This window comes from Micromys minutus (genome assembly GCF_963924665.1).
Source record: "Micromys minutus genome assembly, chromosome: 18".
In the NCBI taxonomy this organism is placed as follows: domain Eukaryota; kingdom Metazoa; phylum Chordata; class Mammalia; order Rodentia; family Muridae; genus Micromys; species Micromys minutus.
The window spans coordinates 4,481,770-4,505,224 of record NC_137953.1 but is presented as its reverse complement, the minus strand read 5'-3'; the positions used below and the strand labels follow the sequence as shown (position 1 = coordinate 4,505,224).

The 23,455-nt window shown below is 45.1% G+C and overlaps 1 protein-coding gene across 1 annotated transcript in view; it reads left to right on the top strand.

Moving 5' to 3' along the window:
- Positions 1 to 23,455, top strand: part of M1AP (meiosis 1 associated protein) — a gene marked incomplete at both ends in the record, with an annotated part of 68,291 nt that overhangs the window by 41,879 nt on the left and 2,957 nt on the right. The window contains 4 exons of the mRNA XM_080932129.1: positions 2,750 to 2,923; positions 5,223 to 5,385; positions 6,001 to 6,142; positions 22,503 to 22,709. Coding sequence (XP_080788255.1) covers positions 2,750 to 2,923; positions 5,223 to 5,385; positions 6,001 to 6,142; positions 22,503 to 22,709 — 686 coding nt within the window. The remainder of the gene's footprint in view (positions 1 to 2,749; positions 2,924 to 5,222; positions 5,386 to 6,000; positions 6,143 to 22,502; positions 22,710 to 23,455) is intronic.

Sequence of the window (23,455 nt, the reverse complement as noted above, 5' to 3'; positions counted from 1 at the left end):
TTTTTAATATATATTTTTATGATTTACTTATTTATTATATATGAGTACACTGTATTGTCTTCAGACACACCAGAAGAGAGTGTCAGATCCCATTACAGATGGCTGTGAGCCACCATGTGGTTGCTGGGAATTGAACTCAGGACCTCTGGAAGAGCAGCCAGTGCTCTAACCACTGAGCCGTCTCTCCAGCCCCAAGATAAATTTAAAGAATGTAGGAAAGTTCTGCTCCCCAGCAGCCAATAGCTAGATGGCAGCCTTTCACACCTTTATAATAGGTGCATGATCACACTCATGGATGCACTCTGCATGTGCACACTCATGGATGCACTCTGCATGTGCACACTCATGGATGCACTCTGCATGTGCACACTCATGGATGCAGAATTGCATGTGCACACTCAGGTATACATGTTTGCAGATAGTTTTATGTTCATACAAATGGGATCATATCACTCCTCTCTACATTTCTGTGTTGGTAAATTTAGCTTTAAATTGCTAGTGATTACATAGTAGAAATCAGTCTGAGTGTGTCATAATGTATTTAAACATTCCTCTATTGGTGGACACTAACTGGACTTGCTTCCTGTTTAGAGTTTGATCGTTGGGATGACAATGCTGTGCTGATTGTCTTTGTGTAAGTCGCTTGTGTATGTGCCAAGAATGTGTGTAGGACAGATATTAAGACATACACTTGATGTGTCAGAAGATAGGTATGCTTAAAGTTCACATTCTTCAAAATTTATAATTAAAAAATTAGGTGCATGTAATGGTTTATATTTATAATCCCAGGAATTGGGAAGAGAGGTAGGAGACTCATGACAAGGTCTGGTCTACACAGTGAATGCTAGACCATCGAAGCTACATAGCGTAACTCTGTCACAGAAGAAAGTGTTTAATTAAAAATTAAACACTTGCCAGCCAGGCAGTGACGGCCTTTGATCTCAGCACTGGGAGGCAGAGGCAGGCATGCCTCTTTACTATTGTTTATTATTTTATTTATTTATCTGACTTAGAGGTCAGTTTGGTCTACAGAGCAAATTTCAGGACAGCTAAATCTACATAAAGAAACCCTGTCTCAGAAAACCAAATAAAACAAACAAACAAGTACTTATCTGGGTGTGGTAGTGCATGCCTTTAGTCCCAGCTCTTGAGAGGTAGAGGCAGAGTGCTCTGTGAGTTCAAAGCCAGCCTGATCTACATAGTGAGATCCAAGACAACCAAAGATACAGCTAGACCCTATAATAATAATAATAACAATAATAACAATAATAATAATAATAGAAGGCTCAACACTTGCTATTCTCCTAGAGGTCCCAAGTTCACTTCCCAGCACAAAAGTCAAGTATCTCATGACCATCTATAACTGCAGTTTGGGAGGGTTACATGCATACACCTACATATAGACACATATACATAATTAAACATTTAAAATAAGTGGCTGGAGAAATGACTCAACAATTAAGAGTCCTGGCTGTTCTTCCAAATTCAATTCCCAGCACCACAAAGGTAGCTCACAGCCACCGTCTATAACTACAGTTCCAAAGCACCTGATGCCCTCTTCTGCCCTCTGTGGGTGCCAGGCCCATTTGTGGTACATATTGCAGTAAACATTAAAATGAATGGCTTAACCTTTTATCGGCCACCGGGGTCTCACTCCAAGGATGCCGCTCTAGTGTGGAGCTGAGCACACACCATGTAGTCTCACTCCGCTTGGCTCTCCATGCTGCCTCTAGGAACTCTGATGCAGTTCGCTCTACAGCCCCTTTGCTGTTTCTGTCCCTGGTGGATACGACCACCCCAGCATGTTCCTTTTTTCTACCACCCGGTACAAACATGACTCCAAAGCCTGGTAGCTTATCAAACAGGTTTATATGTCAAATCCTCAATCCACAAACCCTTTACACAACAAGCTTACAGCCAATGGACAAAGATACAAACTGCCCTTCTTTAAAAAAAAAAAAAAGACCCATAGAGGTCCTTAAAAATAATAACAACCTCATTAAGCTAGAGATGCTCCAAGAGAAACATAAACATCTGCCTCCATCTTCGTTCCTCTTGAAATCTCCTCCTCCTCTTCCATTTTCCTAGCCTTTTCGCCGCTTATCTCTCCACTGTCCAATCATATATCACCTTAATATCAACCCACACATAAACATACCTGCAGACAAAACACCCAAACACATGAATATCTTTAACATTTTTAGATGTACTGTATTATTCATGTTTGTGAGTCTTTTGCCTGGTTGTATATATTCGTACCACACAGGTGCCTGGTTGCCTGCTGAGGTCCAAAGAGGTGTTGGATCCCTTGGGACTTGAGTTATAGATGGTTGTGTGCCACCATGTGGGTGCTGCTATCAAAGCCAAGATCCTCTGCACAAGCAAGTGTTCTCAACAGCTGAGTCATCTCTCCAACCCCAACACGTAAACAATCTCCAACTAAAATAAATATATTTTTAAATAAATGCAAAGACATTTTTTTAATTACATCTGTTTGCATGTGTGAGTACGGGTACCCTCAGAGTTTAGACGGGAGACCATCAGATCCCAGGAGCTGAGGTTACAGCAGTTGTGTTCCAAATGATATAGGAGCTAGGGATTGAACTCAGGTCCTCTGCAAGAGCAGTACATACTCTTAACGGTTCAGTCACCTTCCCAGCCTCTCGCTGGGGAGCAGGGGGACTTTAAATAAATAAATATTAAGATTGAAAAGAACCCACTTTAACCACTGTTTTCCTTTCTTCTGCAGAGAGTTCTATCCTGGAGGCTGACATTGTCCTGGAGACTCTAGACAACGACGTTGTGAGCATGGAGGTCTTCTTCAAAGCCTGGCTGCATAACAGTGAAACGGACCAGGAAAACGTCCATCTCCTTCTTACTCCACAGAGTCTTCCTCCTTCTTCCAGAGCCAAGGGCAATCCAAGTACACAATCCCGAGGAGACAGATTCTGTAGGCTAAGAATATCCTTGTCTAGGGTTAGAACTCTGGGTGACTCTAGAGAGACAGCAGAACACAAATAATTTGAGGCCTAGGGGTGGGTGCGAATTGGGTGAAGCTGTCTAGTGATGCCGTAAAGTTCTCAAGAGTGACCATCCCAGCCAGCAAGGGCAAAGCCTTTGATACCCCAGTGATAAGACAATGGCTAGACCATATAAGGATATAGATTATCAAGCATTGTTCACAATGTTCTCATTCAATATGGTAGGCATTATTGGTACCCTAACTTAAAAGATTCTTTTACCTGGGTAATACCAACACTGCCTGTGGTGAGAAGAATCTTCCCACCGGGGCTTGAGAGATGGCTCCGTGGCTAAGAGTACTTGTCGTCTTATGGAAGACCTAGACTCAGGTCCCAGCACCCACATGGAGCTCACAATCTCTTTAAACCCCAGTTCCAGGGGATCTGACACCGCCCCCATGTATGACACATACATGAAGACTGACACCACCCCATGTATGACACATACATGAAGACTGACACCGCCCCCATGTATGACATACATGATGACTGACACCACCCCATGTATGACACATACATGATGACTGACACCACCCCCATGTATGACACATACATGATGACTGACACCACCCCCATGTATGACACATGCATGATGACTGACACCACCCCATGTATGACACATACATGAAGACTGACACCACCCCCATGTATGACACATACATAAAGACTGACACCACCCCATGTATGACACATACATGAAAACTGACACCGCCCCCATGTATGACACATACATGAAGACTGACACTGCCCCCATGTATGACACATACATAAAGACTGACACCACCCCCATGTATGACACATACATAAAGACTGACACCGCCCCATGTATGACACATACATGAAGACTGACACCACCCCCATGTATGACACATACATAAAGACTGACACCGCCCCCATGTATGACAGAAAAACACACGTAAGATAAGAATTTTTTTTTTTTAAATCTCGCTGGCTAGGCACCAAACTGAGGAAAACTGTAACGACTCAGAAGCAAGCTCCACATGGTAGCCTGGTCATCCCACGGATCACCATCCCCTTCTCGAAAGGGCCCAGTGTTCACAGACTTGCACATGTGCCATCGATATTCAAGTCAGATATATATTTTAACACCTTGTAGCATCAAGGAGTCTGGCTCAGAGCAGCAGAACACTGGGCCTTTGGCACCTGCTGCTGGGGTAGAAACACGAAGCTGTGAGAAGTAATTCACATCTCAAATCACAGCACTTATGGGGTAGAAGCAGAAGCAGGGCTCAAGGTCATCTCCAGCTACTGGAAGTCAAAGGTCAATCTGGGCTATCAGAAATCCTGTCAAAAAAAAAAAAAAAAAACACGGGGCTGGAGAGGTGGCTCAGTGGTTAAGAGCACTGACTGCTCTTCCAGAGGTCCTGAGTTCAAATCCCAGCAACCACATGATGGCTCACAACCATCTGTAATAGGATCCGATGCCCTCTCCTGGTGTGTCTGAAGACAATACAATGTACTCATATGTAATAAATAAATAAATCTTTTTAAAAGCTTAATAGAGCAGGGCACCACATTGAGAGCAATCTAGCTCAGCCCCAGTGTATGCACCCCTAATGTCATACCATTGCTGTGCTCTGAAGCCTTATACTCAGCCCAATACTCGGGTTCCTTCAAGGGCATTAAAAATAAGCTATTTCAGGAACTTGTGCCTCCCACAGCCCCTGACGGCCCCTAGAACAGCCCAGAGGAAAAAAACGGTAGCAGTCAGCTGACTATCTGACTTCTGCTTTCCTGCTCTTCCTTCATCTGACCAGCACGAGCACCAGCACACTTGCCAAAGCCACAGGGAAGCAGTGGAGGCAAGATTTCCTCATGTGATACCCAAGGGCCTCTACACGTTTTACCATTAGCTGCTCCACCAAGGACACCTGTTCCTCTTGAATGACAAACCAGACCTCTCGCTAGGAGACCACAGCTCAGTCAGTCCAGCAGTAAAGCAAGAGACAGTCATGTCAGGCTCAGAGAATAAGTACTGTTTGGAGCAATAGTTAGACCACAGGTTGCAGATTTGCTTTTACCTCCTCAAACCAAGCATGCTTTCTTTGCCCCATCCCCCCTACTTCTTCCTGACCCTTGCCTGCTTAGTGAATCTAAAGGGGTAGAAATCCTTGTCTCTTAGTAGCATAGCCTGGGGTAACTTGTAACCTAGTCTCTTCTTTAACCCTCCTTTTACTGTAGTATGTCTGAAGTGTGATCTCCAAGAGCGATTTCTCAGCCCGTCCCTGCTTCCTGGTACCGCCGATGACATGTTGAGAATAGATGACCCCAAAGGAGACATCAGCACACTCTACCAGACGGCATCCCTGTCTTCAGGCTCCCCATATAAGCTGCAAGTGATCAAGTAGGCCTTGAGGAAGCCTCGCCAGTCTAAGCTGTTCTTACTGTTTATGTGGGCATGCAGAGATTTAGATTACATCTCTGCAGTCGGGCAGCAGTGGCCGGTAGCAATCACAAGCTTCTCATGACAAAAGTAAGGCTGGGCTCCTCGGCAAGTGGAAGCCGGAGGAGCAGATATAGACTTGCTACTGAAGAAGATATGGATATGCAGGAAAAATTGGAAAGATGGCCTCTGAGGGCAGAGAAAGACAAGGTTGATACCAAAGTGGCCAGCCATCCAATGGATGCTTGTCAAAAGCCTGTTAGGATTAGTACAGAAATGAACCTTTTGAGGGGAAAGGGGTATCAAGATCCAACTCCAACCTTTCTGCTACTCTAGGTATTAGGATTGTTGCTTTGGGGGACCCAGCTCTTAAGCAGAACAGTGATGGCAAAGCCCGGCTTTGCTGCTTTCTAGTTCTTACCATAAGGCCCCAAGGGAAGAGTTGAGCTCTGAAAACGTTCAGTGTGCAGATCTGACCACACACTGTAATTTATACAGCCTGACCCACAATAAACTGAACTTGGATGGGTGTGGTTAGAGGACCCGGATACCACTAAGAATGACTTTCTTTTCCAGGGCTCTGAAATCTAGTGGGATCTGCGAGTCCCTGACCTATGGACTGCCCTTCATCCTCAGACCCACAAGCTGTTGGCGGCTGGACTGGGATGAGCTGGGAACAAACCAACAGCATTTTCATGCGCTGTGTCACTGCTTGCTGGTGAGTGCTCTACCCCAGGCAAGAATGCTCACCTAACAACTAGAGAACTAACATTCTTCCCGAACCCCAGACCTGCATCAACCCTGGAAATACTCTGAAACTGGCAGTAAATATGTCGCCTCTGTTAGACGAGCCCAAAGGGGACACTAGTATACTACCGGATGGCTTTTCCGCATCGGCCTATAACAAGCTCACCAACTGATCGAGTGTGGTACGAAAGAACATACAAATGCTGCTGTGTGTATACTTGCTCTATTTGTTCTGTGTGCCTATGTGTAGGGGGTGGTGCATTTGCCATGGCACGTGTGCAGAGATCAGAGGACAACGTTTTAGAGTCACTTCTGTCGCTTGGACTTGGGGTCCTGGAGATGGAACTCAGGTTGCCAGATTTGGCAGCCATCGCTTTACTGAACATGACACTTCCCTGGGCCCAGGTGCTGCCCTTGCTGACCCCGTGACTAGGAAGTCCAGAAATTCATACCCTCTCTCTAAGTGTCAGTTTGGGGGGAGCAGTTACAAGCGTGGACAAACAAGGGATGTGAGGCTACTCAGCTTGTACGCAGAGCGCTTCCTGAACTCAGCCATAACCCTTTATTTTATAACCTTTAAACAGGAGTGGTGATGCTTTAAAATGTGCTTCCTTTCTGATTTAGGTGGCGAAAGTGCCTGCCACAGAAACCTCATGATCTAAGTTCAAACCCCAGATCCACAGTGGAGAATGAAAACACACTCTGGAAATTATCCTCTGGCTTCCTTCCGTTCACTCACAGAGGCAAACTTGTACCCACACTCACACACAAACAATGTACACACACACCCACACACACACACACAAGAATAGCAGTGAATGTTCTAAGTCCCAGAACCTTCCATCACTGCACTGATTATCAGAGGTCATTGAAAGAACAGTCTGTCCTGACCCATGCAGGTCATTGCATTAAGCCCTGGATATGCATTCAGCGATGGCGTGAATATCGGTTTCCTCCGTAATGGAGGAGACAGAAATATATATATTTATATTTATAACATATATTATAGATAATAGACTAAGAGTATTGGAAGTCAAGGTTAGAAAAATACAACAGAGAACTATTTATAAGCAGATATAGTCAATTAGAGCTTGGTGAAGAACAGGATATAAGAGGGCTGAGGGAGATGAAAAGTATCCAACGGGTGCTTGGCATCTGACTTGAACATCAAGATGTCAACCCTTGGAACAGAAGCAAATTAAAGCAAAACAAAGCAAAAACGGGCGGGTGGAAAACTAATGTGGCTTGCCCAACTCCACGAGGTTACCCTCTGACCCTACACGTGCACTGTGACACCTACACCCACATATAAACACTCAGACTAACAACAAGTACTTGTAAAAAGAAAACCAATGAGGAGTTAGAGACGAAACTTTGCCGTTGAGAGAGTTTATGGCTCTTGCAGAGGACCCGGCCTTAGTTCCCAGCATCCAGATCAGAAGGCTCACAACCTCCTGTGTTTCCAGTTCCAGAGGATCTGAACTTCGTCTGGTCTCCACTAACACACACACGGCACACACACACACACACACACACACACACACACACACACACATACACACACACACACACACACACACATACACACACACACACACACACACACATACACACACACACACACACACACACACACACACACACACACACACACACACATTCAGACCCACATGCATATACATAATTTAAAAAAAAGAAGAAAGGGAAAGAAGCCAGATGTGGTTGTACTTGCCTTTAATTCCAGCACTCAGAAAACAGAGGCAGCTGGCAGGAGCAGACATGGGGCCTCCTCAGAGGCTCTGCCAGGGCCATACAGATACAGCTGAGGATGCTTACAGCTAACCATCAGACTGAACACGGGGACCCCAATGAGGGAGCTAGAGAAAGGACTGTTGGAGCTGAAAGGGTTTGTAATCCCATGGGAAGAACAACATTATCAATCAACCAAACCCTTCAGAGTTCCCAGGGACTAAAACACCAACCAATGAGCACACATGGTAAGACGCGTGGCTCAAATTGCATATGTAGCAGAGGATGACATTGTCTGGCATCAATGGGAGAAGAGGCCTTTGGTCCAGGGAAGGTGCATTTTTCCAGTGTAGAGGAATGCCAAGGCATTGAAGTAAAGAGGGTGGTTGGGAGAGGGAGCACCTTCATGGAAGCAAGTGGAGGGGGAGGGAAGTGGGGGAAAATGGATAACATTTGAAATGTAAATACAGAGAATATCCAATAAAAAAAGAAATAAATCATGGAAATGAGAAAGAAAGAGAGAGAGAGAAAGGAAAGAAAGAAAGAGGAATGAAGGAAGGAAGGAAGGAAGGAAGGAAGGAAGGAAGGAAGGAAGAAAAAGAAAACAGAGGGGCTGGAGAGATGGCTTAGTGGTTAAGAGCACTGACTGTTCTTCCTGAGGTCCTGAGTTCAATTCCCAGCAACCACATGGTGGCTCACAACCATCTGTAATGTAATCTGATGTCTTCTTCTGGTGTGTCTGAAGACAGCTATAGTATACTCACATAGAACAAATAAAAAAAAAAATCTTTAAAAAAAAAAAAAAAAGAAAACAGAGGCATGCGGATCTCTGAGTTCAAGACTAGGCTGGTCTACATTACAAGTGCTGGGCCAGCCAGAACTATATATATCATGAGACTCTCTCAAAAACCTAAAAAGAAAGAAAAAGAAAGAAAATGAATGCAACACTTAAATCGAAATAAAATAATTAAAAGGAGAACCCAAGGACAAATACTAAATACATACTTGACCTAGTGCTGCAGAGCTGGCACAGAATTAAAGAGCACTGGCTGCTCTTCCACAGGACCTGAGTTCAAATCCCAGTACCCACATGGTGGCCCACAACCACCTGTAACTCCAGGAAGAGCCAACACCTCTGTCTGCCCAGGTACCTGCTCTCACCCGCACAGACCCACACATATATAGCTAAAAATAAAATACACCTTATAGAGAACAAACGTTTGGCGGAGGAGGGCCAGAGTGACAGGCACAAAGGGAAAGACAGCATAGCGCTGTCTTTCGCTGTCAGAGGCAGGCTTCTTTTCCTGTTTCTTTGGGTGTCCACCCACTGAGTTCCTGTTTCCAGTCTGAAGAACAGCCACTCCTCTTCGCAGAGAGGAGACGACAGATCAATGGGTTCTGCGGCTGCCCCTCAGCCCAGTTTACTAAGTTCTCCACCCACTTCCTCAGAGTCTCTGAGGTGATCCGTCACTCAGCAAGCATCTCTCAATCCCTTTTCTTTTCTTTTTGACATATTGGAGGTTGAACCCAGGATCTCACATACACTAATCAAATTCCTAGCCCTACCCCCATTCTATATCCTCAAACTTCTATGTGTTTGTTCCTTTGTTTATGGATTGATTCTGAGAAGGGTCTCACTTCAAGTTACCCAGGGACTTGAACTTAATCTGCAGCCCAAACAAGCCTTGAATCCTAGACCTTCCTGTCTCAGCCTCCCTGGTCCTGCTTTTGATACAGTTGGGTTTTGTTTGTTTGTTGTTGTTTTTAAGGCAGGATCTCATGTAGCCCAGGTTAATCTTCTTAAATTTGCTATGTAGCTAAGGATAACCATGCTTTCTCAGCATTGGTATTACAGACAGGTACCACCATACCTGGTTCAGTGCAGATTTCTTTTTTAATTTTGCTGTTGAGACAAAGTCTATATTTAGCCCAGGCTGTCCTGAAACTCACTTTGTAGACCAGGCTGGCCTCAAACTCACTAAGATCTGCCTGCCTCTACCTGCTGAGTACTGGGATTAAGGGTATAGTGTGTGCCACTATGCCTGGCTAATATGTGATATTTTGGACATTGGCATTTTAACACTTTTTCCTAAAAATAGACACCGGTCAGCACTCTTGCCTGCGTCACAACTCAAGAAAATGAGATGAAGACGCACGCAAACAAGCTGTTCACTTCAGTGTCATTCACAGTGGTGAAGAAACTAGAACCGACTTAATGTCCTCAACAGATGAATGAACACCCTGGTTGGCTTTTTGTCCACTTGACACAAACTAAAGGAGTCTGGGAAGAGGGAACCTCATCTGAAAAAATGCTGCCATAAGACTAGGTTGGTAGGCAAGTCTGCAGGGCGTTCTCTTGATGTGGGAGCCTCCCTCCCCTATTATGGGTGGTACCTCCTCTGGGTAGGTGTATTGCAGGATATTTGATCACGCTGTGAAACCAAAGGCTGTTACTGGGATAAAAAACCTGATTTTAGTTGTGGTATGGCTCAGCCTTAGCACACACCTTTAATCCAAGAACTTTCTGATTGACTACCGTAAACTGGTTAAATAAAGTCAACCATAGGTCAAGAGGCGGAGCAAGCAACCAGTTGACAGGAAGTGAACATAGAATTATTAAGAGAAAAAAAATAGACCATAAGAGGGAGTCAGGAGGACAGAAAGAGAGACGCACAGGAAATGGAAGGGACAGATACTCAGCCTGAAGGAGGTTTTTGAGACAGCATGAAAGAGGGGTTCTTCTGGGATGTGGGCTGAGGAAGAAGGTCAGCTGAGTGCTTTTCACCCCAACATCTGGCTCCCCAGTCTGCATTGGTAAAGTCAAACATTTGAGGTTTTGTTAGACTGAGCAAGCACAGAGAACTGCTTCTGTGCTCTCTGCTCTCATTCCTGCCTCTGAACTCACACCCCAAGTCCCAACTTGACTTCATCAAAGGACAGACGACAGAAACAAACCCTTTCTTTCCTCCCTGTGCTGCCTTTGGACAAGGTTTTCATCCTCCCTTTGCTCACATAGTAGGCTTCTGGATTTCATTGGGCTTGAAGATTCTGGCCATTCATAATGGCTTCTTGTTCTCCTTTTACGTGTGTGTGTGTGTGTGTGTGTGTGTGTGTGTGTGTGTGTGTTTGGGAAGTAGGGGGACATGCAAGAGAGGGGGACAGCCTTTAGGACTCACTTCTCTCCATTCCCTGTGTCCCACCCCTGCATGAAGTACTGCTCTCCTAGCAGAGGAGGGGGCAAATCCATTTTCAAATGGCTCTGCAGCCAGGCTTTCTGAGTGACACCTTCTCTGAGTGGCATAAATCCCCAATGGCAGTGTGAGAGAAAGAAGAAACTTCCACATGCTGCCAGCCATTCATTCAACAAGAAATAGTTTATACTTCCTATGTGACAAGACTTATTACTCAGCTTGAACCTGCCTAATCTTGTTTTCACAAGTTGCCCGAACCTTGTTTTTTAGATCTTTATTTTTATTAGCATGTACACACATGCGTGTGTGTGTGTGTGTGTGTGTGTGTGTGTGTGTATGTGTACACCACTTGTTATGGGTGCCCACCAAGGCCAGAACTGGAATTGCAGACAGTTATGACCTGGCTGACAAGGTTGCTGGAACCAAACTTGGGTCCACTGAAGAACACAAGGAGCTCCTAATTTCTGATCCATCTTCACAGCCCTGTGTGTGCTAAACTTTGCCTCCATCTTTGCTTTTGAATTTTTGCATTTTATTTGCTCTTTTGGAATCCAGTGACTCCTCAGTTCCCTTCCCCAACTCTGTGCCCCAGCCTTTCCACATGGGTGTTCCCCACAGCCAACTTCTGTTCTGACTTCTGTCTTTCTGTAAATAGCAGCCCTGCCATTGTCGAAGTCACCCAGGCTTGAAACCTCAGCCACTTTCAGCCATGGTGTCCTTTACACTCAAGTCACCCAGGGCCACAGCAGTTTTTTTCTCTTAATCAGAGTTGTCCTTGTTCTCTGTTCCCAAGGCTTTTTCAAAAAAAAATTTTTTTTTTCATAAACTCTTAACTTTCCTTCCCCAGCTCCATTTTACCTACATGGTGAGACTACATTCATTTTTTCCTTCCTTCTTTCCGTCCTTCCTTCCTTCCTTCCTTCTGTCTGTCTGTCAGTCTTCATTTCACTGTTTCTTTTCAGACAGACTCACTCTATAACTCTGGATGGCTTGGAATTTACTATGTAGACCAGGCTGGCCTCGAACTCACAGAGATCTGCCTACCTTTGCCTGCATAATGCTGGGTCTAAAGGCATACACTGTCACGCCCAGTCCCACTGCCTCCTTGTGACATCACATTTTCTCTTGTGCCTACACCGCTCATTTGGTGAACCTCACCTGCCCGGTCGACCCTCTATCCCCATCGTTCTGGATCCTCACCGCGCTTTCCCAGTGCTGTTTTGCTGGTGCTTTAATACTGCACTCACTTCTTCCCGGGGATGCTTTCTACGTGTTCCCTTCTCGGTCTGCCTTATAGCAAAGCCCCTGGACAGCTTCAGCTGATGTTGTCATTCAGCGATAGAGAACTTGCCTGGTCTGTGCATGACTCCTTAGATGTGATCCCTAGTCACACACACACACACACACACACACACACACACACAGGCACACATGCACACGCACATCTACATATGAATACAGATACACAGTCTATATTCAAGGTCCAGCTTTTTATCTCCCGTTATTCTCATCACAAACCGTACCATACAAATAAATGAGTGAAGAGTATTAATTTCCCACCTTTGACCCTCCTCTGTTTGTGCTTTCCCTTCTCTTATCTCCATGTGTTCAAATCCTACCCAAACCTGAAGGACTCAGCTCAATGGTGCTTCCTTAGTGAGCCCTTTCCAGACACCCCTTTCCATCAATCAGGTCTTATGTATTCTATTCCTTCTTAGAGAAAAGCATATTTCAAGTCATTTTTTAAAGTGCATGTCCTATGAGATCACTTAAAGACTGAGATGTAAATTTAATTTACTCTAAAATCCAAGCTGACACCCTTGCCTTTTTCTGGTATTTCTACCACTTCCCCACTTTCCCAACCAAGTTCTCAGCTTTAGTCAAATTTTGGCTCAGAAAATAAATTCCCCCTTTTGTTACCTCTATTTGTTTAAGATTTATTTATGTGTGTGTGTCTAATTGAGAGTATGGGAATGGGGTGGAGGGGACACTAAAAGGGCATCAGGTCAGGTGTCCTCTCTCTCTCTCTCTCTCTCTCTCTCTCTCTTCCTTTGAGGCAGGATCTCTTCCTGAGCCTGAGGTTTGTGGATTTTAGACTAGGTTGGAAGCCAGGAACTGTAGTTATCCACCTACCTCCACACCCCTCAGAGTTAGGGTCATTGACTTTGTGGCTGCTGGGATACAACATCCAGTCCTCTGATTACATACAGGTACTTTGTAATGCTGAGCCGTGTCTCCTGGCCCTATTGCTTCTACTTTGGAATGGCTCGAGCCGTTTTTGAAAATATTCTGACGAAAATATCCCTCTTGCTCAAGAGAAGCCTTCACTTTGGAACTTGATGGGTCTCAGTCTGCTCTTGTGAACTTAAGCAACAGACTCACATCTCTGACTCCGGTGGATTTATGTAATCATAACCCCAACAAACACAGTGGCCCCCTGTGGTTTAGTCACTGTGGGATGGCATATTAGAAAACATTATTCAGTGACCCAAAAGTAATTTTTAATTAATTAATTTGTGTTTTTCAAAAAAAAAAAAAAAAACCAAAGATTCATCCTATAACTACAGTGGCATTTCTTAGCTCCTCCTCCTTCAGTCAGTAATGATCTATAACTCGGAGCTGCTGCCCCTAAGCCCTTTTACACACATGCGTGCACATACACTCAGACTCTCACCACTTCCTCTGGGCCCTGTTCTTTGCTCTCCTCCCCTCACTCAGCCGCAGGGTCTAAGTTGACTTAGCTTCTCTGACACGATTTGCAGCTTTGCAAGATCTTGTGCAAAACATTCAAAGCTAGCGCTAGCAAGGCTAGCCAGGCTTCTGCGAGCACAGCAGAGAGGAAAGAAAGAGGCACCTATGAGACACACCAGCAGTCCCTGTCACATCTAACCGAAACTCTAAGACGTGCCTTGCTTATTTTGAGTGCCTATGAATTGCTCGTGTAAAGCACCTGGCTCTGGCGCATGGTTTACATAAGAGTTGTTGGTTACTACTTTAACAGTTTCCATTTGCCTCCTCCTGTTTTCTTTTGTTTGTTGTTGTTGTTGTTGTTGTTGTTTTGGGTTTTTTTTTGTTTTGTTTTTTTTTTTTAGACAGAGTCTACATAGTCCTGGCCTTCCTGTAGCTCACTATATAGACCAAACAGGCTTCAAACTCACAATGATCCACCTGCTTCTGCTTCCTGAGAGCTGGGATTAAAGGCATGTCCCACCTTGCCTGGCTCTTCTTGTTTTCTTTTGCTATCGTTACATTTGTTTGTTTGTTTGCCCATGTATGTATCTGTGTGTGTGCAAGGGATCACTCACAAGGACAACTTGTAGGAACCAGTTCAAGCCTAATGCTCTGAGTTTGATCTCTGGGGCCTCCTTGGTGGGAGAATCTATACTTGCAATCTATCCTCCCCTGACCTACACACACACACACACACACACACACACACACATATACACACACACACACACACACACACACATGCACACGCACACACACAGAGAGACTCACATACTCACAAACAAGCACACATACACAAACACACTCACACATACACTCAAACAAATACATGTAGTTTAAAGCATTTAAGATTCTTCCCAGTTAAGCCTTAGTCAGGTTCATTTGTTTCATTCTTTTGTCTCTGGTTTTCAAACACACTGTCCTGACATGACTTTTTTTTTTTTAGCCTAAAAACATTCAATAAAAACCTCATCTTGTGTATAAATGTATTACAGAGGCTTCAGTTGGTAGAGAGGGCTCACCCTTCCCTGCACCAGGCAGAACAGAGTTACTCGGGTACTGTGCTGAATCACAGCTGGGCAGCCATCCTGCTCAATCTGTCTTCCAGAACTTTCAGCGACAAGCCTGGTGTGCTGTGTATCTCCCCTCAGCCCAATAGGTCTCAACTCTATTGCTTTCCACCCAAGTCTTCTGAAACACTTAGCTTCTCGTGATTATTTCTACCCTCCAACCCATGTAACTCTAGCATATCACCAATGTCCTAAGTGGAAAATTGGCTTAAGTCACATTCTACCCCACCACCAGGCCTCTGCCAAAAGGTCTGCTAGTCGCTGCAGATAGGAATCCTAGATCCTGAACTACTACTACCATCCCCTCCCACTCAAACTCAACAAAGGCCCTCAGGGTGAATGGAGCTATCCTAATTCCCACCTCTCTCTGGAATCTTTCTCCTCTAGAAACTATTATACCATTAAATCTGTATTTCTTTGACTAATAGTCAGGGTCCAGCTTTATCTCCCATTTTTCCTTCACATACCATATGCTCCCACCAACCGAATGAAGAACATTAAATGCCCCCACCCTTTATGCTCTTCCATTCGTTCCTGCTGTCCCTTCTCTCATCTGCATGTGCTCCCGTCCTCAACAAGACCTCACTGCACCTCGTCTCTGTACACTATCTAGGGAGGGAGATGCAGCCTGCAGTGCTCTCTAGATGCAGAAGTAGCTGTTACCGTGAGCTCTCATAGCCACCTTTGTCACTTGACTACACACAGAGCACAGTCTCTAATTCACCCCAGCCAGTTAGTTGACTCCGTGTTTTCACTACCAGGTTCACGAGCTTCCCCACAAGCCAAAGTATACGTGAGTTTTCTCACTGCTCCCTGTCCTCCACCTCTCCGTTTGGAGCAGCTTCCTGGACAAAACACATGCTGCAATAATCAGATCCTTGCCTTTGGTGTCGACCCATCAAGCTCCTCTGCTATAAAAGTTGCGTAATTTTTCCAACTACATTGGCACATGCTTTAAGCCTTAGTCAACTGCAGTCAGAAGTGTACTTTCCATTCCCTGGTTTCTTGGTCTTTTGTTTTGTTTTGTTTTTCTGCAATTCCCTCCATTTCTGTCTTCCTCAAAGATTGTTTTATTTGGGTATCTGACTTTCATCAGAAGAACTTTACCTAGTCTTTCTGATAGATAGTATTCTCTATCTTTATGTTATGTGATAATAGTCCTTGGAGACAAGAACAAACATCTCTCCATTCCATAAAGGAAATTGATGACAGACCCAAGTAGAGATAACACTAGAGTCCAATGTGGTGAACCAGTGAGTTCTATTGGAATTACTTACAAGAGTATGGGTAAGGGGTTACTTACAGAAACAGGAACAATGCAAAGAGCTGCATCACCAAAAGCCCACCCCAGCATGAGTGACAGCTTACAAAAGCCTGAAATCTGAACTGCAGTGCATAGCTGCAGGCAGCTGCACAGGGTAGGCAGGGGAGAGTGTTCTTTACAGGTAACTGAGATGGTCTGTGCCTCCTCCAGGCAGCTTGCTTGTTCTGAGACTCTTGTAAGCAGCTCTTCTAAGCACCTTTGTCTGAGGGTATCTCTCAGTAGTCCCTACAGCTTATATGACTAAGAGAAAGGAGCCTAGTGAGTCTGGTCAGTTTCAGGGACTTCCTGAAGGCTTTGTGTTGTTTACTTTCTGAGCTTAAGAAGCTTCTCTGAAGGATGAACTGTTTAATCTCCCTTAGAACATCCTGTTGTATCAGCTCCTTTCTGGCATCCTATGTCTTCAGGATCTTCCAAGATGGAAGGTTTTATTCTCAGAGAAAATCACTACATAACATCTACCAATCTCATAAATTTCACTCTCAGATTAGTCTAGATCATAACAGTCTGTGCCATTATAATCCTTTGATGTGTTTATAGACCTATATCTAAGAATTGCCCAATTATTTTTAATGTAGCAAAATAAGAAGCAACTAATAATTAAACACATCTTAATTTAAAAGGAAAACAAAGGTCTCACTATATAACCTTAGCTGGCCCAGAACTCACTATGTAGACTAAGGTGGCCTTGGATTCACAGAGATCCACCTGCTTCTTCCTTTTGAATTCTGGAATCAGATAAGTGCACTATTATGCCCGGGTAATTTTAGAAACTTAATTACCTAACAGTCCTATAAAATAATAACCATCTCTGTCTCACAGTTGAGGAAACTATGGTGCAGGGAAATGGTAGAGCCAGGACTGAGCCCAGGAAGTCTGTTCCAAGTCCCAAATGTTAAACCACTCTACAGTCACTAGGGATTTGTTGACACACTGATCACAGGTAGTACCTGAAACATATTTGTTTCTTGGTATCATCCACGAGACATCTGCTCCCAGACTGTATGTCAAGAACCATAGGGTCCCTGGCATCTCTGATGGCTTCTCTAATCCTGACTCCATTACTGTCTCTTTTCACCGACTTCCTTCACTCATTATTTTGTCTTTGCATGCTTTTGCATTTTTTTTTCTGTTTGAACAACAGTTTCATAAAATGTGGTAGGGAATAAAGATATATAGAAGAAAATAAAATTAATTTTTTCCAGGTCTTTCTGAGATGAATTCCTCTATTGCCAAGAGAATGTTGTTCCAATTACTGGCCCCTACTGTGGAGTCCCAGTTATGTAGCCAGCGACTCACTTCCCACACAGAAAGAGAAATAAAAACACCACCTAGCTCTCTCGGTTTCCTACTTAAAATGTCAGCGTCTCTAGAGACACATTCCTGAGTTTCCAGTCCATGTCTGCCCCGATTGGCCACAGAAGTGACAGAATTCCAGCCAGGACGTGTCCAGTCTGAGCACACAGGCTACAAGCCGGTTGGGCTGTGGATGGGTGGGGAAGCAGAAAGTCCTTGGCTGTATAGGCGAAGAGTCAAGACCAAGATTGCAAGCCCAGAGAGGGGTGATGGCAGGTCAAGTGCCTTGAAGAAAAACAAAATGGGGCTAGAGGTTAGACTCTGAAGGTCAGGAAGGGAGTAAGCATAAAGACAGAAGGCTAGCGTGAGGTCACTGGACCTCCTGTGGTCCAGCCTGGTCTAATGTCCTTGTTTTATCTTTCACCGAGCTTCTTCTAGCCTCTATTCCAGAGACACTTATAAATTGCCAACTGTTCCCAAATACACTGACTTCTTTCACACCCCTACCATTGTCTCTGCCCATCTCACAAAGTTTCATTCTCCTTTTCCAGAGTCTGCTAAAATACCTTCACTGTGAAGCCTTCCTGCCCCCATCATGCCTTGTCCCCACTTGCTGCCTGTCCCTTTCCACCCTCGTGTCTATTGCTACATCTTACCTGGCCTTCATAGCACCAAGAACAGAACCGGTTTGTCCATAGCTCTCTAGTGTGGTGACTGTCGCCCTACACTTGGCATAAGTCAGAAAGTACCAGTTCCCGTGTGCCAGGTTGTTAGTATACCTGGCATCTTCACGATGTGTCTCACCTGCGGTCAAACCCAGAATCCTAACCTCCTAAAAGGTCTTCAGCACATCTCCAGTACAGTATTGTCGATAATGGAGAAGTCCAGATATAGTTGTTTCTGCTCTCGGCAGCCAAGTGTGTGTCTTAGTGTTCTGCTGCTGTGAAGAGACACCCAGACCACAGCAAGTCTTATAAAAGAAAGCATCTAAGCCAGGCAGTGGTGACACATACCTTTCGTCCCAGTACTCGGGAGGCAGAGACAGACAGATGTCTGTGAGCTTGAGGCCAGCCAGATCTACACAGTAAGTTCCAGGACAGCCAGGACTACACAAAGAAACCTTATCTCGAAAAGCAAAAGGAAAAAAAAAAGAAAGAAAGCATTTCACTGGGACTAGCTTACAGTTTCAGAGGCCTAGTTCATCGACTTCATGTCAGAGAGCACGAAGGCACACAGGCAGACATGTGCTGGAGAAGGAGCTGAGAGTTCTACATTCGGATCAGCATTATGGGTACAAAGAGAAGGAAGAGGATATAGTTACTGACCTCTGGCTCACAGGGGGGAAACAGCACCATGCCAGCCTTGCAAGGTCAGGCAAGTTTCTGTGATAGCAAGCAGAAACTTCCATCTCACAAGCCAGCATCTGCCTTCAGTGCCTTGGTCTGCCATCAGCATGATGGCCAGCAGACAAATACAGTTCACGATTAATGGACCATTGCCTGAGTGAGGTATTTCAGAGGCAACCAAAGAGAGCAGGTAGGAGCCGAGCACTCGTTGCTTGGGAAGAGAAATGCATCTCCTTGGTATAATACACTATGGAAAAGAAACTCTAAGCTAAGCGTACCTGGGGCCTAAGGAAACTAGAAGGAGGCAAGGAAAAAATCAGGGTTGTTTAGGATTCGCTTTTTCTCTCACCCAAGCAAGGTGAACCTGGAGGGGAGAAGCAGCTGGCGCAGCGTCCAGTACCCTTATTGGCTGGAATCTGAAACAGTTCCCATAGACTTTGTGTTGAAATGTTGGTCCTCAGTAGATGGAACTATCTGGGAGGAGATCTAAGAAACATCACATTGCCCCAGCCCCTAGCCCACTGCTTCACGCTTAGTCGAGCCGTGCTTAGGCAAGTAGTTGATATTATCAGCTTGCTTAGGACTGATAGAGGACAATCGTTCCTAAAAGCAGACAGTCGGAAGAGTGGGTCACATGAAGGCTCAGAAGAGTATCCTCTGCAAGCTTCCCCTTAGTCTTGTAGATGCCAGTAGGACCCAGGAAGTATCCAGTGAACTCTGCACACCTACTGCTTAGGACATAATAGGCACTCAATAAAAAAGATTTATAAAAAAAAAAAAAAAAAGATTTATAAGTGTTTGTGTACATCTCATGAAGGTCAAAAGAGGGTGTTAGTTCCCCTGAAACTATAGTTACAGAGGTTGCGAGACACATGGTGGGCACCAGGCATTGAACCCAGGTATTCAATTCTGCAAATGCTCCTAGCACTGAGCTATCTCTCCAGCTCAATAAAATTTTAACAGACTTACAAACAAATGCCCGAACTGGTAAGAAATAGAAGATTGCTGATTAAAAACCAATACGGATGGAAACCCCGACCCTAGTGAGAAGTTACTTTGGCCACTAGATGTCAAACAATTGCCTAGTCTTCCCTCAGATCCAGCAAGGATGTGTCCCAACAGTAGGCAAATACCCTGGCACACACATACACTGTAAGTTTAATATTGACTCCCAGCTTGATGGATCCAGTGAGCCTCAAGTAGACTTTGCATCACATCTCAAATCTGTTCTTCAGAAAAACCTCTAAATATAAGCACAATAATAATAAATAATAATAATAATAATAATAATCATCAATAATAACAGCGTCTGAACTTCTAAAGGCCTCCATCGTAGCCTTTGTGCAGTGTCTGTGGCTGGGCAAGCATTCCAATGTTGTGAACTACGTCAATACTCACAGTCACCATTGTGATTATGATTAGAGTTACGGTTAACTGTCCCATGCCCCATCATCTGTCTCCACCCGTGCTTTCATTGAGGAAGCACCATACTCCAAAGTTTTCAGCCCATTACCGCCAACCACGAGAATAATCACAGCTTTTCTTCTTGGAGGCATGGAGGTGCTCCCTACCCCTTACCAGCAACCACCAGATCCCATGGTGTTCTGAGCTGTATGGTTTGACGGCTGAGCTAGGACGGCAGAGCCTTCCCTCCTGCCTCCCACTGCAGTACGTTTTTCTGGGGGTAAACACAAAGCCACCAGCAGGAGTTAGCCGCTCCCTTGTGTTCCACTCATACGATGGTTCCCCTTTCCCATTGTCTTCCAGATGATTGCTGGTCAAAGTGGGAGAAGTAGCTTGGGGCTGTTGCTCCCCATCTTGCGTAGTTGGGAAACTGTAACATTTGTGCCAGATGTCATTAATGGTCTCAGCCAGCAAGAGGACATAACTTACTGATGACTATAACCATTCTGACTCCGTGTTTCTTGGAGATGTGTGGTTTTCTTTGGGAAAGCACCACAGAAAGTTGCTTCCTTTCCATCCCATCAAAAAGGGCGTGCCTATAAATTCATTTGTAAATGCTTGTCTCTTCTCTCTGCCCATGCTAATCTCTACCCACTCAGTAGCAGTGTGACAAAGTGGCTCTTCGTTCACAGAGCCACTGCCCTGGGGATCCAGCCCCTTCACTTTGACCTGTGAACTGGCTGGGTGGAAGTCAGGAGCCCTGTCCCCACCCACTGCCTTGTACTAAAGTTTTCCCATACACAGTTCCTCTTTTTCTTCTTGTTCCACAAACAGCATCTGCTTAAACCTACACTGGGTATTCCAAGGGCATCACCCATCATTCTTCTGGGGTTTTTTTTTTGTCTCATAGTAGGCCAAGCTGGCCTTGAGGTTGTGATCCTCCTGCCTCCATCTCCTGAGTATGGGGATTAAGGTAAATGCACCGTACTCAGCTGGTCAAGATCTGGGGTAGAAGAAATGGTTCATCGAGTAAAACCACTAATCATGCAACCCTGACCGCTCAAGGTCAATCCAAGCACGCTGGTCATTTTTATCTCATGTGTTTGGATGTTTTGCCTGAACTAACTGTACATGTATGAACATCATTTGTGTGACTGGCGCCCATGGAGGCTAGGAGGCATTGGATCCCTCTGAAATAGAGTTACAGGTGGATGCTGGAAATTAAACATAGGTCCTCTGGAAAAGCGGCTAGTGCCTTTAACTGCTAAGCCAGCCTCTGGTGGCCTGCATCTTTTATCCCAACACTCTTGTAGCAAGATAGGGGTGGAGACAGGGAAATTGTCCACAAACTTGTGGGTCAATTAGCCTAAAATTTACGTCAGAAACAAGGTGGAAAACAAGGACCAACCAATTTCCAAAAGTTGTCCTCTGTCATACACAAACCATGGTGTATGCATGCCTGCACACACACACACACACACACACACACACACAGAGAGAGAGAGAGAGAGAGAGAGAGAGAGAGAGAGAGAGAGAAAGAAATCATAAGCATACATAAGATTGTCATTTTCTTTTTTTAATTAACTTTTGATCCGGATATTCTCTGTATTCACATTTCAAATGTTATCCCCTTATCTCCCACTCCCATCCCCCCACCCCCTCAGCTTACTTCCATGAAGGTGCTCCCTCTCCCAACCACCCAAGATCGTCATTTTCAAACTCCACACGTGGCATTTCATAGTCTATCTGAGATGAACCCACTTCAAGTTAAAGAGCATTTCTTAGTGTGTATCTTCACTGAAACTTTCTTGTGTGGTCTCTCTGGCATAGTCTAGACTGGTGAGGGAGAGCAGTTACTCTGCTATTAGAAGCCCATCACCCACATGGGTTACAGAGATGGCTCAGTGGTTAAGAGCACTGATGGTTAAGAGCTCCTCCAGAGGTCCTGAGTTCAAATCCCAGCAACCACATGGTGGCTCACAACCATCTGTAATGGGATCTGATGCCCTCTTCTGGTGTGTCTGAAAATAGCTACAGTGTACTTATATAGAATAAAAGTAAATAAGTCTTTTTTTTTTAAGAAAAGAAGCCCTCCCCCCAACCAAGGCCCAAAGTAAAGCAGCTCTGTCCTTCTTGACACCCACCCCCAAAGAGAACTCGGAATCTTCAGTTGGGGTTATCCTCAAAACAAGCCAAAGACTGAAGATGTCTGTCCTTCTTGCAGAAAAGAGACTGGCTGCTGTTGGCCAGAGGGGAACCCCTGGTCCCTAGACACAACCAGAGTCTCCCTGCCTGCAGCTTCTATGTGATCACACCATCTCAGTCTCTCACACTGCTGGTCAAGCTGGTGGCCACGAGGGAACTGATGCTCCCTGGCTTCTTCCCCCTGCTCTCTGAGGACCCACCTGAAGACAGCCTAAAGATCATAGAGGCAAGTAGAGCCCACGGGGCTGAGTGTTCTGTTGCTGTGGAGAGACGCCGCAGGTGCAAGTTTGCTTAGAAAAGCATTTGATTGGGGGCTTACTTACAGTTTCCAAAGGTTAGCCCACTATCCGTGTGGCAGGGAACATGGTGGCGCACGTGGTACTGGAACAGCAGCTGAGAGCTACAGCCTGATCTCCAGGCGGCAGACGGAGAATCACTGGGCCCGATGCGGGCCTTTGAAACCTCAAAACCCACTCCCTGTGTGATACACCTCCTCCAACAAGGCCGCTTCTCCTCCTGTTTCCAAAGCATGCAAATATGAGTCTGTGGTGGTCCATCTCATGCTACTACACCATGGGACAAATAGAATGTAGCTTGAGAAAGGGGCAAGAGAGAAAAATAGGGCCACAGTAGAGGGGGCGGGTGTGGAGGGCAGCCGGGGTATGCTCTGGCCTGTCAGTGATAAAAGCAGGCGCAGGAAATGAAGTGGGAAGACAGGCAAATAATTGAGAATTAGTGTCACCCGTCCTAGAGTCAACCCCACAAGAACACACACCCACATAATCATATGCATGTACACACACACATACATATATTCTTGAGATCTGATTTAAATGAAGGCTAACAAATAGCTAGCTGTGGAGGAAAAAAAGGGCCAGAGTCCCAGAAAGGAAAGCTGACAGCAGGCTGGGGAGGAAGTCCGGACAGGCGGTCCAGGGTCCAGGTGGTAAAACTGACTGGCTTACCTTGCTG